This window comes from Calidris pugnax, unplaced genomic scaffold, assembly GCF_001431845.1.
Source record: "Calidris pugnax isolate Ruff unplaced genomic scaffold, ASM143184v1 scaffold349, whole genome shotgun sequence".
NCBI lineage: Eukaryota > Metazoa > Chordata > Aves > Charadriiformes > Scolopacidae > Calidris > Calidris pugnax.
In genome coordinates, this window is record NW_015091088.1 from 1,224,149 (window position 1) to 1,239,826 (window position 15,678).

General features: G+C 36.8%; 1 protein-coding gene across 2 annotated transcripts in view; it reads left to right on the top strand.

Annotated features, from left to right (window-relative positions):
- The window catches only part of PDS5A (PDS5 cohesin associated factor A), a 75,959-nt gene that overhangs the window by 13,562 nt on the left and 46,719 nt on the right, over positions 1-15,678 (top strand). For both annotated transcript variants that reach the window (XM_014957778.1, XM_014957780.1), the window contains exon 2: positions 15,065-15,268. In XM_014957778.1, the coding sequence (XP_014813264.1) occupies positions 15,065-15,268 (204 nt within the window). The remainder of the gene's footprint in view (positions 1-15,064; positions 15,269-15,678) is intronic.

Consider the following 15,678-nt stretch of genomic DNA (forward strand, 5'->3'; position numbering starts at 1 on the left):
TCCAAACTTCAGCCAACCTCAGAACTGAATTTTGCCCGTTTTTCTAGTAGTAATTTGTTTGTGTATGGAAACTTCTATGAAAATAGCAGCATGGGAATGTTGCCAGAAACTGTTGGATGAAGTTGTATGGATAATTTTGATTATACAAATCCTTACTTTGAAATAATTTGATTTAATCTCGTGCTATTGAGTGGGTTTGTGGCTTGTTGGTTTTAGTTGTTTCATTTTGTATTATTATTAAAGCAAATCTTTATTTGTAATCTTCAATTCAGAAAGCTTCAAAATAATGCTTAAGAAATGACTGTATGGATACACTCTGCATATATTCACCAGTCAGTAGTATATTGGGATTCCTGGGGTTCAGGCTTTTTGTTCGTAAATAAATTCTGGAGACCTTAAGTGGGTCTTGATTCAAAATCCCTAATTACCTTTCAAGTCTCTGATGGTATATGAAAAAAAAGTGAGTAACTGATACCATTCATGACCAATGAATCAAATGCTCAGAAGCTTGACCAACACAAAGAAACGTTGATTGTAGATAATAATCATGTTGCAAGGGAAGCTAGATGGAGGCAGATATCAATTGTACTATAAACTGGCTTTGTGCTGTTGTAATTAATACCAGAATGCACACAAAAGTTTCATATTGAAAATAAAAGAGGAAGATGTTTTGGTTTTCCTGGGCTTTTCTGAGATCGCTGACTGGGAGATACTGTTTTCTCACCCAAGAGAAGTGATAAGCATCCAGGATACAAAATGCTTAAGTTGGAAAAATATTATTCAGTGATGCAAAACTACTTTTCTACCACTTGGCTTCTCAATACCCAACTCTCACAAGAACCAGCTGCCTTCTGAAGTCCTCTTTTTGACATCTGAATGCAGCTCCTAAGCAAATTCCAAGCAAATGTTGTAGGCACAGTGATAACCATGTGCAGGTGTCCACTACCCAATTTGTTTGTTACCCCATGATTTCACCACTACCAAGATAACCCTGTGTGTGAGCAGCCTGAGCTCTGGCAAAAGGCAGATGTTTAAAGTTAAAGCTAAGCAAGGTACTGGTTTCAAGTGGGCAGCAGGAAGCATCTTTCTCCATCCTTCAGTTTCTTTTGATGGCTGTTTCCCTTTGTACTTACTTCTTTTTGACTTCCCTTAGTCCAGGGCTGTATTTATTGCTGGTGAAGAAATTGCCAATAGTGTCATCTGGGAGTAACGCCTTCTGGCTTGGCTGGGAATTTCAGCCCCATCCAGACTGCAGTTATTTAATTTACTCTCAACATCTGGAATAGAATTCTGTGATCAATCTCATCATGAATGTATCGGTATTTTGGGACTATCTAATGTAGATACTGAAGCATTTTCCTCAGTATAAGTTACTTGTGCAGTAACTTCTTCTGTCTCCTATTTCGCTTATTTCCATAAAATTCAGAGTCAAATATTAGGTCTCAGCCCTTTTCTTGAAGGTGCTAAATGGCTTCAGTTTAACGCCTGACTTTCAGGCCCTAAAGATTATTGTTGACAGCTTTTGTTTCCTGATCATAAATCTCAGCCAGCAGCATTTCTAGGATGTTCAATGAACTCCTGCAGCTATCGAAGGCTGTTGGAAGCATCCACAATCCGTAGGCCAAAGTGCGCTTCTCAAGTCCTGCTTTCTCACTGTCAAGATGCATTGTGGAATGTTTTGATTTCAAATTAAAAAAAAACCAGACAAACAACAAGCCAACAAAATCAACCAACAAAAAAGATCCAACCAACCAAAAGAAAAAACAAACCCCAACCTATGACCCAGAATAAAATATTACACTGCTACATTTTTCTTTTTAGGTTGGAAAGGTGAGATATCTGCTTGATTTGAGTTCTTCCTTGCATACTTATATGATTTTTTTTTCCCAGAAAATCACGTATTTTTTTTTTAGATAACAAAACTATTATACTAATTGGAGAGCTTCAAAATATAGCAGAATTGAATGTAGAGGCTAAAATGGGAAAATACTGCACAGTGCAGGTGATGTGAGTAGTGGTCCGGAGAATTGGTGGGTGCCTGATGTCTGTAGTGGGAACAGCCGTACCATGAAGTCTTCATCTGAAGTCTGTTTTTAGCAAAGAAAGGAAATTGCAGTGCTGTGTGGTTTCTGGGACATTGGCAAACTTTACATATTTCACTATGAAAGTTTTAGTGCAAGACGACTCCTTCTTGGATCCATTTTAAAAAGTCAGGCATATTTTGAAAACATTCTGAAAAAAAATAAAAATAATCCTTGCAATACACTTTATATCTGATATATTGCCTGCTTCTTATCTTAGCAAAATCAGTAGCTATAAAACTGTGCGATTACATATGAGGAATGTTGAGGGACAGGTACAGCAGTTACGGGCATATTCTAGCTAAGCACAAGGCAAAAGCTTGATGGAACTGATAGGCAAAATCATTGCAGAACTTTTATGTAGTAAATCAGAGTTACTTAAAGTTCTTAGAATATTAGAGGAGAATTCCCAGACAAGGCTTTATTAGCCTGAAATAAATGTAACTGCAGAAAATGAACAAAACCACCACAACTCTGGGAGGTGACATATCCCCTAAAATAGTATTGCTAATCCAGAAAGGTATAGTAGAGCTCTGTAAAAGTAACCGTTTTATTCTTTTTCTTTAATTAGGAAAAAAAAAAAAAAAGTCTTGGTTTTGGAAATAGAACACACATTTTGGATGGGGTATAATTTTTGATCGGTTCAAAGTAGCTATATGGCTTGAAAATGCTATTAAAACATTTAACAAAGTTAGAACCAAGTGAAAACATAGTGACTGGTGATTGGGTGCAAACATCAAGATCCAATAAATAAAAAGAGACAGAAAGATGAATGGGAAAAACTCTGGGTTTTTTTCTATATTCCTTTCTTTTTCTCACTCTCCTGCCTTTGCCTTTTTTGTTTTTACTTTTTGTTTGGACATAGAAATGCACCTCACGCCTGTACCCAAAATGGAAAAGTCTACATTCTTGCGTGAAATACTATATCATAAAATGAACAGTAAAATCATTAAAAATAGCATTTTAAATTATGTCATCTGAAGTCCTCCAAAATGCTTTCTGTAAATAATATATTCAATTTGAAATATTTCCACACTTTTCATACTGGCATTATGATGGCAGTATTAAAAGTTCAATTTATTGAAGACTTTTCATATTATACTTTGCTACCTACATTATAATAAAATACCTAAGCTTGTCATATTCATTTTCCAGGCTTATTTCTCAGACACTGAATATCCTACATATAATCATGAGGTCTTTAGCATCATCCTGTTGCTGAGTACTGTGGATTTGACTTTTGTATCCTTAAGTCGGCAATATTGGTGCCTTTTATTTTTCCTTTATCCTCCCACCCCATTTTAAAGAATTTTAAAAAGGAAACATTTCTTTAAAATATTTTTTTATTCTTTTAACATGTATCAGAAATCAATTATTATTAGGGATACTTTTCAATATTCAGAGTAAAATAATTTAAGCTTGTTAAATGAATTCTACCAATACAGTACTTTCCACGTACTAATTATACATCATTTTCTTCCTCCTTATTAAAGAATTAAATAAGACTTATAGCCTGGAAACCACACCAGATATGTTTCAGGACCAATTTTTCATGCACCGTTTTTTTCCTGTGCTTCAAGAATTTCCAGAAACTTTGTTTTCAATGGGGCCACCAGCCACACACAGAGTAAGCAAATCTGTACATCGTTTTGCCTTCAATCCATTCTAGATCTATTTTTGAGCTTGGCAGCTGCCTACTTTTTTTTTTTCTTTTTTCCTGCTAACATATTGTTACTAATATAGATAATAGTGCTCAACAGGTAGCAAAATTTTCTGGTAAAATAGTGCTTTACTGGAGAAGGTTAATTTGTCTGAATATAAGTCCTTTTTAGCAGCACATCTGGCTTGGTAGGTGTGGTAGCTGGTTACACTAGCAGCTGCTGGCTAAAATTTGCTGCAGTCAGATGAACAGGAATGTCCATGTCAGCCAGGGCCTTCTGGGGACACAGGTTCTGGTTTGATGTGCAGTTGGTTAGGGGTTTTTTGTTGTTGCTTGTTGGATGGTGAAATATCAAAACTTGCAGTTTGACAGTTCTTATTTTTGTCCGGCCGTTCACATGGGAATGGAAACCCACATCTTCTGCATTCTAGATAATGGTTGCTAATATGACAGTCTTGTATTAAGGCTCCAGTAGATGACAGACACACAGGCAAAATTCTTCAATGCAGTTTTATCATTAGATATGGGTTCACACAAAGGTTTCCCGTGATCTGCCTCCTGATGTTCAGTCCTAAGGCTCAGTGCAGTCTGGCTCCTAAAGAAACCAGAAAATGCATGCCATGGCTGCAGAATGTTTTGTTGTTCACCTCGATACCTTCTTTGTGAGTATGATGGTAATATGTGTAATTGCTGGTCATTGAACAAGTTCTGTGAAAGAAATTTTAATTTCTTCTCTTAGTGCTGCAGGCTGTGCAATCAGAGCTACAGATCAAGATACAAATATTTTGAATAATATTCTGCTTCAGTAGATATAGAAAGTTTTCAACTCACCACAATTTACAAGATTGCTGAAGTAGAAAAAGTGTATTTTCTTAGAAAAAAAATCTCTGATTTTGATCACATTTATTGGTTGTGTTGGAAGACAAGCAGGAAAGAGAGCATGATGTGCTTTACATACCCCCCTCCCCGCTCCTTCCTTCTGGATGACTAAGTTGGGAAGACTATATTATGTACCACGGGATGCACCTGCACCACAGTGTAGAAATAGACGTGGACATAGTCCATTGGTATTGCTGGAAGCATAGCCCCCTAGTTGTATTTTAACATGAAACTGTTAATGCATGATATTTTTGTGAGAATTGAGCTTAAATATTCACTTCAAAATAAATCCTTACAGTCAGTTCACAGTAGAAATGAAAATGCCATTTTTGTTCTTGTCCAGCACCACCTTCTCTTTGGAAGAGGAAATGAATTATCACACAGCAGTGAGCTGGTTGTAAAGAATCTTCTCTCTCACATCTGGAGTCTATTATGAAAGTGCTTGGGAAACTTCATATGGAAATAGAAACTCCTTCACTGTGGGGATTACGCTGTTAAGAATTTTTTGGTTTTGCCCCAGCCATATATAACACTTGCTAGTGTACCTGGGGGAGAAGACTATTTAATGAAATGCTTCTAACTGATGGTGTCTTGAATTATCATTAGAATGTTTAAAGAATAGGCTCCTTTTAGTCCCTCTGCAAATACTATTTTGTGATGTATCTGTATATGTTGAAGCAAGCTTTCTGAGAACTTAGACGACTTTCATTTTTTTTAATTTATGAACCGTCTTTAGAGTACTTAAACAATTGTTAGACTTTGGCAGGAAAATTGGAAAGAATCTGGCTACAAGTCTTTCCAGTAATAAAGACTAGATACTGCTGAAGACTAAATTGCTTTAAAAAAATATAATAAAAATTGTTGCTGTGGTACCCCAATCAAATCTTAGATGTGTAAGAGGTGATGAGTAGCATGAGTATGAAGCGATAATGTGCTGATAAATACATGCTCTGTCTCCCACTTCTAATTAATTGAGAAGAAATATACATACATTGTTAAAACGTATGATTTGATCCACAGGATTGTGGCATAGAAACTTGGGTGAAACTTTAAAACTAGGATAACAAAATACTTAAAAGTTTTTGATATGGCAAGGCCATATTAAGTAACAATATTTCTCAACATTTCTTACATTTAAATGACTTTAAAAGGTCTGGGTTGAGTTGTCAAGTATTGTCATGTATTAAGAGCTGACTGTAAACAAAAAGTAGATTTAAAGAAGTAATTTTTGTTAATGGTGAACCATACAGTGAACTAAGGTTAGGTGGCACTCTGCGTGCTTGGAAACCTTTATGCTGTCTGGGAAACAGCAAACACGCTGAAGTGAGTTGGTTGGCTGATCACAAGCAAGGAGGATTTCACACAATTACTGTTATGTCAAATAATTTAAGTGACTGGGGTGAATCCAGTGGAAGGTTTTAGGCTTAGTGTTAATAAAAGCAAGGTGAGGAGTAGTGAGAGAAAACAAATCTGCTGACTTTATGAACTTGTAAAAGACTTAAGTCAGGGAAGACTGGTGCATCAGTCTAGGCCTCTCAGTGAAATTGTTCACTGAACAGCTTCTGTCAAAAAATCTAATAGAATTTAGTGCTGGGTAAGGAGCCAAATAGGTAAACACTATGGGCATTATGCTTCCCTTATATAAATTAGGCACGTGTGCTCCTTTGACAACTGTGTGAATGTGCTCTGTGCAATACTGCAGTTCTAGTGAACCTCTGCCTTCAAAGGTGTGAGGTAAGGATGTGATGAGAATTAGGAGAGCCTGGAAGGCGAAGTAAAAGTGATGGTCTAGAAGGGTAAATAGGGAACCTCTGCTGTCTCAGGCCATGATACAAAACCAGGAAATGTATTGTTAAATTAAAATGAATAAATTAATTGATACATTAGATACAAGCTTCGGAAGTTACTATAACAACATGTTTCTGAGACCTTGAATTTAAAGTGATGGATGATCACATCTTATGCTTATGGCAGTTTCTAATGAGTAGAGGTAAAGGTAAATTTTCTGGAGGACTAGGAGGATTTGGATATAGCTGCCCTTTCTAGGCTTCGTGTGCTTGCCACTGTTGAGGTTAATAATTTGTGTCCCTGTTAGATTGCTTGTTAAATGTTTATGTACCAAAAAGCTAAATTATTCTTTTCTACCTGATCTTGATGATTGGATTCTATCTACCTTCCCTTTTACTGTCTCTGGAACATATCAGATCTGTCCATGATCTAACTATGTCTGTCAGAAAACTACCTGGGATTTTTTTCTGAGGAGACTTTCAGACAGATGAGTAGGTTAAGTTTTGACTCATGGAGTTACTCAACAAGTGTTGGGGCCAGCACAAATTATGCGGTGCCACTACATTGCCAGAAGCAGAATAGGGTGAGTAATGGAAAAGGGAGAAGGAGCTGGTGGCGGTGAGTGATTCAACTGGATCTTCATATCACATGGAACCAAAACCATAGCTAATGGGAGAGGGGTTTGAACTATGTACTGCTGTGACTCCTGGTTGGCAAACAGGCCTGAATTTCTGCCTGTGCTTTGTCTTCCTTTGGTATTTCTTACCCTGACAGTGTGTATGGAACTGTAAGAAAGATAATGCTCCAGTCAGTTACAAGGGAAGTTCTGTTAAGTTTCTAGTCGTTAAAGCTGATTATAATCTATTTACTCCTTAAAATGACAAATTTTAACGTCTTTAGAACAAACAGAGCACAGCCTGCTTTGATGGGAGTGGTTTTTAAATTTTTTATTATTATTATTTTAACAGCTTAAAATAGTCCCCGTTTCAAAGGAGAGGAAAGCTGAGAAGCATCTCGTATTGTGACAGCAGTGGATATAAGTGAGCTTAAAGGATATTCTTACATGAAGCATAGTGGTACCTGCTTAAAGACAAAAAAAAAATAGACTTTAATGTATTATTTGGCACCTCACTATTATATATAGTAGTGAAGGAACTGGGGTACTATAAAAACAGTTTTGAATCTTCCAGTCATACTACAATATAAATTTAAAGTCAATGATACCATCTAAAAGACTCAGTTCTGAATAAGATGTTGTATTTTGTCAAAGTTGGAGTGGTAAGGACAGCTGTGTAGCATTTTCTTTGCACGTCATGAATCTGATTTCTCCCATGGGCTTGTTCATGGCCAAAGAGTACAAGATTTATTACATGAAGTGATAACAGTATTAGGATTAACTTCTGCTGGGCAGGCAGGACACTGTTGTAGTTCCTTTTTGTGCTCTTGTAATCTTGGGAAGCACACTTTTTTTGCAGCCTTTCCTTGCAGCAATCCATACAAGTTACTGTAATCAAGGTGTCAGAGTTACATGACTGATTTTGCACAGCGAAATATTCCACCACTATTTAAATAGAATGTTCGAATTTGTGCTGTGAAAGGCATTTTACATTAAGGCATCTGATTTTTCTCATTTTATTTGCCTTTTCCCCCACATCTGTTGCATTTATGTTACTTGGGGAATCTTCTAGATTTATAGCAGAACTGGAATTCTGCTGTGTGTTAATTATGGAGATACAACATGTGAGTAATTGTACAGCCTGTCTCCCAAATCTGTGACAATACTTGTCTTGTTTTGATTATGATACTATATGTGTGTGATGTTTATATTCATTATGTAGTTACTTAAAAACACATGTATCAGGAAAGCTACTTTAAATAATTAATGAACTGCTTAGTATACTATTTTTATTTTACTAAGTAGTAGTCAGTCTCTCTGCTTTTTTCATGTGTCAGATTAATTTAACATCTGGGCTTCTGGAAAATTTTCTGAGAGTTCCTCGATGTAAGTAAAATAATACAGCATGTGCTGTTTTGCCAATGTGAAGATAGTGGTGAATTACAAGTCTAAGACTTCTTTGGCTCGTTGGCCAGACTTCCAAAGAAAAGCTCAGTGTAGGTTAGTCCCCAGGGGTAGAATAGCCAGTTAAACTGTTTACCTAGAGGGGTATCACTGTACAGGCTACCATTGCTGTTCCTGCATAAGCTTTACATCACTTAACGATACATCTGCAGTCACATCTAGAAAGCCTGGTCATTGCCTTCACTTGGTGAGCAGGGTATAAAGAAGGAAGCAAATAGTCTTTGCCCCCAAAAGTTGCCCCGAATATGCTTTGTATAATCTTTTGTTCAACTTCTTGTTTTTTTTTTTTTCCCCGAGTTATTCATACCCTGTCAGAGAGTATAGGTTAGAGGTAGAATTTGGACAATAAAATTAATTTTTCAGGAGTTAGTACCGGGAAGGGCTGCTACTTTTTCTTTTACTATTGACAACAGCAAAACTACACAAAAATCCATTGACCCCTTTCCAGTTCATTGTTTCTATGATTCACATATGCACCTTGCTTAATTTGTGCATTTACTCCTGCCTAGCTACAGCTCTGATAAATGTGGACCTTGAAAAGGAATTGTTTGCCACAAAGCAAGAGAACAGTGCTCCAGAGCGTATGCTTCCACAGTCGGAAAGCAGCCCACTTCTACTTGCAGTCTCTTTCCAGTGTATAAATGGCACTCCTGTATTTAAGGCAGATTAAAAGAGAGACCTTTGGCTGTTGTTTTGGTAGATTAAGCAAACCACAGTCTCATAATGGCCCCTTACAAGAAAAGGCTTTTGAGACTCCTTTGGTAGCCATGTTCTGTACCTTTTCCATTTTGAATTCTATTTTTTAATCATTGAGGGTAATGAGACCTAAGTGATGTGTTTCAAATCAGCATTTAGTATTTTTAGCATTTCATGAGTTCTATTGCTGTTTTTTCCTTTCCTTGACTGGAAATACTTATTCTGTCATATCCTGCAATTGCATTTTCATTGTTTTCATGCACATAGTCTTGTTGGCTCTTAATCTCTTTACAATTGCTTAATAAATGTCCATCTTTCTCTTCTCCTGTTGTTTCCAGCTGATAAGCTCTTAATTGCACAAGTTCTTGGTTTTAAGCACTAAGCATATGACCATTTTGCAATGATTAATTTTTGGTATTTCTGTTATTATCATATAATATCCTGTCCTTTACTGCCAGTCCCTAACTGTTGTCATTACGTTCCATTTCTACTTCTTGTACCACAGCTGTTTATGGAAATAGCAAATAGGGTCAATTTTAACACTCTTCTCCATGAATAAATTCATTCAAGTCCGAAAGGTCCTTTTTTTCCAGATACGCATGTCTGTGGATTTTGCTATGTTTTACAATTAGGTCTTAGTCAAACAACATAATTTATTGTTAATAGCTAATGGCAAGGGTTCCCATAGTACTGCTTAAACCATGTGAGGAAAGAAAGCAAAATGCTCTGATGGCAGAGTTGAAAATTGCAGCATTTGGGTGTACTTTGATTTCAGCCTTCATCTTTCGTTGAGCTGACCAAGCTCTGTGAGAGTCAGCTGGGTTCTCGTCAATTCGAGGGACGTTTTACTTCCAAACCTCTTCTGTATTCAATCTTAATACTGAAGTTAACTTCTGATGTTATTCCTCTGACAGTAGATGGTATCGCATTCTCTCAATTGTTAAATTTCTTCTTTTTCTGATTGCAAGGTGAATTTTTAGACACTGAGTATCTTTCCCTGGTCTTTTTTTCAAGCTGCGGATGGTTCAATGTTAGTTCTTTGGAATACTATGAATAAGCTGCTGTAAGAACAGATGCCACCTGCACCCACCTTCCCCATGCTGTGACTAGCGTGGAGGTTTGTGCTTGCCCTGCCAATTGCAGCAAGGCTTTCCTAGATCTGCCTGCTTCTTCCTCTCTGCAAACGCTGTTTTGAGTCTTTACACCAATTACCCCGTCCTCTCTTTGTATTTATATACCTCTCCTCCCTATCACATTGGAATCATCAGTATGTTTCCACAGTAGCTGAGCTTTCTGAGCCAACAAACCATGCACCTAAATCCACATGGTCAATAAACACAAACCGGGATCTGAAGAGCAGAACTTAGTATTCCTGCCTGAGGCATAGGTCTTGCACAAGAACCACATGCAGCTGAGTCACTTGAGGGCAAGCACCCATGCTGATTTACTGTCTCTGAGAACAGGCCACATGCAAACTGCCTACGAGGTGTGGGCAGAGCGTGAACAACACTTTGGCAACCTCTGATGTGTGTTTCAGTGCAATCGAAAGGCTGACGGGCTCAGGAGAAGCTGCAGGTAGAGTTCATCTCGCCTCGTTTTGGACATCTAGTCACACTGAGCTGCTTTCGTGGTCAGCGCAGAGAATACAGGGCAAAACTGAGCTGAGGTCTGTAGATGTCACAGACGTCTGTGCTTCAGTTCAGTCCTGGTCTGTGTGTTCCTCTCCCACAGGTGGAAGGGTAGCCCAGAGTGACTGGCTTGCACAATGTGCGGTTTTTATGCAGTCAGATGAACGCCTCCCTGAAAGCTTTAAATTCCTTAATTTTCTATATGTTCGTAATGTGCCGAGAGTGACTTAGCAGTCTGAATTCAGCTGGTGGTCTCGCTAATTCGAATGAAGACGCTTGTATTTCTCCAGTGCTATAATCAGAGCATTTCACTTACGTGTTTGCAGAGCCTGAGAGAGTAAAATCTTGGTTTAATAATTAGAATTTCAAGGTACTATGGTAAAAATGGCAATAATGAAAATTTCTAGAGTAGTTTTAACACTTTTAGTTTTGCAAAGTAGCTAAAGTACCAGTATGTGAAAAGTTCATGGAGGTGCATTAAATCAAAACGAATGCAGAATGAAATTAATCGTAAATGTGAATAGCTGTATTTTGTTTACATTTGCTAGCAATTAGTTTAGTGTTTAAATTGAGTGTGCTTAATTGTTTGGAAAAAGAATGGATGATGTTACATTAATATGTTTACATAGTACTGTTCCATCTCCTACCTTTTGCACAGGGGACAGTAAGAATTTTCGGGGGGGGGGAAGCTACTAAGTCTGTAGGGTTTTATATAAATGCTCTAGGTAGGGTTGTTTCGACTGTACAGCAAGACTTCAGTTAGACAATAATACTGTAATTTGAAAAAGTAGTGAGTTCCTGTTACGGTGTAATCACTTCTTCCTGGAATAAAAACTGGTTTATGATGATAATTAATACCTAACTCTAAAAAAACTGCTTCATTCTGCTAGAGAAATATTTATGTAATGATTAAATCAAAACTTTAGGAAATTGAGACTCCCTTTAGACCTAAAATGAAAACTTCAATACAAAGATGAATGGGAGTGGGGGTTTTGTTTGTTTTGGGCTTTTTTTTTTTTTTTTTGCAATTAGAACAAGGGATAGTTATGATGGATCAAATCACATCTTGAATGTAATTTGCTTTAATAGAGCACTAACACATTTTGTGATGAATAACTTCAGTAAAGATTTTCTCGATGTGCAGATTCTTGGAAAAAATATTTGTACTAAAATCTGTCTGGCAGTAGGAATTCACGTCTCCTCTCTGCAATTGTATTTTTTCTTTCCTCTGGTTCAGTTTTTTTGAACTTATTTCCTTTGTCATACTCCCTCACCGTTGCATTTATGTATATCAGTAGTTTGATGAGTGGCTTCCAGCTTGGGTTTAAAAAAATAATTAAAACTTTAAATTATTTATATGTAGAGTTTATTTCAGGTTTTTGGTTTCATTAGCAGATTCTTTTAATAAATCAATTTCTAGCTGTCACAATTAATATCTGTATTGCAGTGGTATGACTAAAAAATTTTAACTATGAAGGTCTTTCTGAACCAATTATGAGGATTTCTTTGTAAGATGTTATAACTTCTTCATAAGGTGTTATCAATATTTATTAAACATCATGTAACTTGCATACTACTCCCCTTCCTCCCCTTTCCCCCCCCCATTTCCTCTGAGAAAGCCCATAATTTATAACAGGAAATGTAATTGAGTTATAGGAAATGTACGAAAAGTGGAAACTGTGACTACAATACAACTTAAAGATTTTTGGGAAAGGCTAGATAAGTATGCTTGACTTTACGTGGTAGTATTTCTATTGATTCTATGTGTCCCAAGAAATACCAAGCCCAGGTGATTAGAAGTAACTTTTCTTTGTCAGACCTTAACACAGAGAAGAGGTTGCAGTATGTTGTGAAGTCGTTTCTTTGCGTTATGGATGTATTTGTGACCTGTAGTCCCAGCTCAAGACTTTGCATTAGACTCAGTATAAACATGAGGGGAGGAAGGGAAGGTAGTTCCTGTCTTAGAGGAAACAAGACAAGGGATGGCTGAGGAGAGAAAGAAGTACCCCAAGAAATCATGGAACAGTTTTTGATCAGTGTATTGTACTCAAGGATATGAAGTACTGTTAGGAATAAGTGCTTGGTTGAACATACAATAACATGTACTTCTAAAGACTTGGTTGTTGCTTGATAACTAATTTTTCAGTTGTGCTAGAGGGCAAGAGTATCAGTCCTGTAACTGGCGAAATTTCGAGTGAGTTCTTGGCTTTCTAACTCGTGTGAAAAGCCAAGAATATATTGTGTTTAATGTCTGGACTTTTTTTTTTTTCTTATATTTTAACAATTAATCTCTTATGTAGATTAGCAGGCATTTGGAAATAATTCTATTGTGTAATACCTTAGTCAGTGCCAGTAGTTGCTTGGCTATACGGACTACTCCCAGGCTGTAGGATTTTTAGATATAGTTAATTGCATATATTCAAGGAATGTATAGAATTATATATATATAATTATATAGTATAAACTATGATGACAGTCCAACAGAATTATGGATTTTACTTTGTATGGATTGCACCCTTTTCCCCAAATCTTATATATGTCCTGCTGCTAGCAAGCATTTACATCATGCTTTTAACCATGGTATAGCCCTCCATAGTTTATTTATGTATTAATTTCATGATTTGTATTATACTATATATTTTCTGCACCCCATACGTATTGTTCATTATTTGTATTGCTTTGGTATCTGAGATCCTAGTTAAAGACCAAGATATTATTCTCTTCATTTTTTGTGCGTACCATAAAGAGAACCTCATGGACTGAACACTATTATAAAGCAAAAGACAACACACAAATACAAGCAAATAAGGGACTATAAAGAAACAACAGAGAAAACAGATCAGTAGGTTTAATAGCAGTTGCAGCTTGCCAGTGGCCCAATTACTGCCCAAGTGTTGTTTTGTAATAGAACAAAAATATCAAGGAGTGCTTTACAGGGAAATAGAATGAGGTTTTATGGATATTTGCTGGCAGTTCCTTCTGAATACAAGAGCAACACAGGAAAATCCATCAGCCTGGTGTGTTTTCAAACAGGCAAGACAGTGCCAAAGTCTTTAATAACAGAATATGCCAACATTTTGTTACTGAGTGGCAAAGTTGTATGGGTTTTCACAGCACCATGCTGCCTTTCCTTGTCTGTTTTTGAAGTATTGAAGAAGGGATATGTGCAAGATTATGCATATTGTCGTATGAGTATGAGAACCCAGAGAGAGATCTGAGTCTGGGCGGGTATTCTGGTTATGAAGCTTACAATACACATAGGGAGAAAGGAGATTGGGCTTACAAGAAAGATCAAAAGATCGCTCGTATAGGTTATCTCTACAACTAGTAGAAAGACTGGAAGGAACTTTAGTTCAAGGAACAAGTTTGTATGGTACAGATACAGTTGTATCATCAGTCTCCAGGGCAGGATCCACAGGATCCACCTGTCCTTAAAGCCTTCAGTAACAGTTATCTGAATCCCATGCTGCAAGTCCAGGCCATTATTCTTTGTCCTGCCACCAGCAGAGAGTGTGGTGTGGTTTTTTTGGTTTTACATCATGTAAGTTTTGGTTTGGTGGTGTGTTTTGTTTTGTGTTTGGTTATTTTGTTTGTTTGTTTATTTTTTAAGCCTTCCTTATTGATAGAATCTGGTAGGTTTTGAAGGCTGTGTTATCTATTCTTTTTAATTCCATTATCTGGAATCTGGTGATGTGTGATGTGTGACACTGACAGGCAGACCTGTACTGTCAGTAGGAGGATGGTTTTGTCCTTTTAGCTAATGCTTCAAAATATAGTTCAAGAATACTTTTAGGGAAACAAGCTAATTCAGATAGAATTTGGATTTTTATGGGCTGTGGATTTAAAGTTCTCTTTTATTCTGTTGTCTGTTTGTTTTTCTCTCTGGTACTTTCTTGATTTTTGGTTTTGTTCTAAGTTGCTTCATGAAGGAATGTAGTTGTACATTTGGAGAAATTGAGGAGGAGTTTCAAGTAACATACTGTAGAAAAGGTTGCTATCAAACATTTATTTTAATTTATAAGGTCATTTTTCAGTATCTTAATTTAAAAAAAAAAAAAAAAAAGAGTTCAATAAGCCTTTAAGCACTAGGTTAACACCTTTTCTGATGTTTGTCCTAGCAAAAAAATTTCAGTAGAGTGATTATGCGGTAGAATGCATATTGATGGCATTGCATCCTTTTAGAAAGTATTGTTTAGTAATTTGGAATAAAAGCAGAAAGCACTCAAATGTTTTATTTTTCCCATGTTTTCAGATGGTGGTAAAAACCTTCATGGATATGGACCAGGACTCAGAAGATGAGAAGCAGCAGTATCTCCCATTAGCCTTGCACCTTGCATCTGAATTCTTCCTCAGGAATCCCAATAAAGATGTGCGCCTCCTCGTAGCATGTTGCTTGGCTGATATCTTTCGTATCTATGCTCCTGAAGCTCCATATACTTCCCATGACAAACTTAAGGTAAAAACGCATTATAAAATGATGACTTTCTTCCTACCTCATTCTTTTACTGAGGGGAAAAAACATCCTGCCACCACTCCCCTGCCATCCCCCCGCAAAAAACCCACCACCCAAAACCAACCAAACAAAAAAAAACCTGAAAAAAATTTTTTACTCCCATTTATGCTGATGTTCAATTTTTAGTAAAGAGATGTAGCTTTAGTTCTGTGAATCACTGTAGTACTTTAAGGCCCAGGGATGTGTAAAGGAACACTAGATAACCAGTATCTCTGTTGGTGATAGCTCAGTGCCTAAAGTTGGTGATAGCTGTCAGTGCCTAAAAAGACAATTTAATATTCTTATATCATGAATTTGTAAATGTGGGTAGATCTCACTACTAAAGGGTTGTATTTTTATTCTCTGCTGAATCA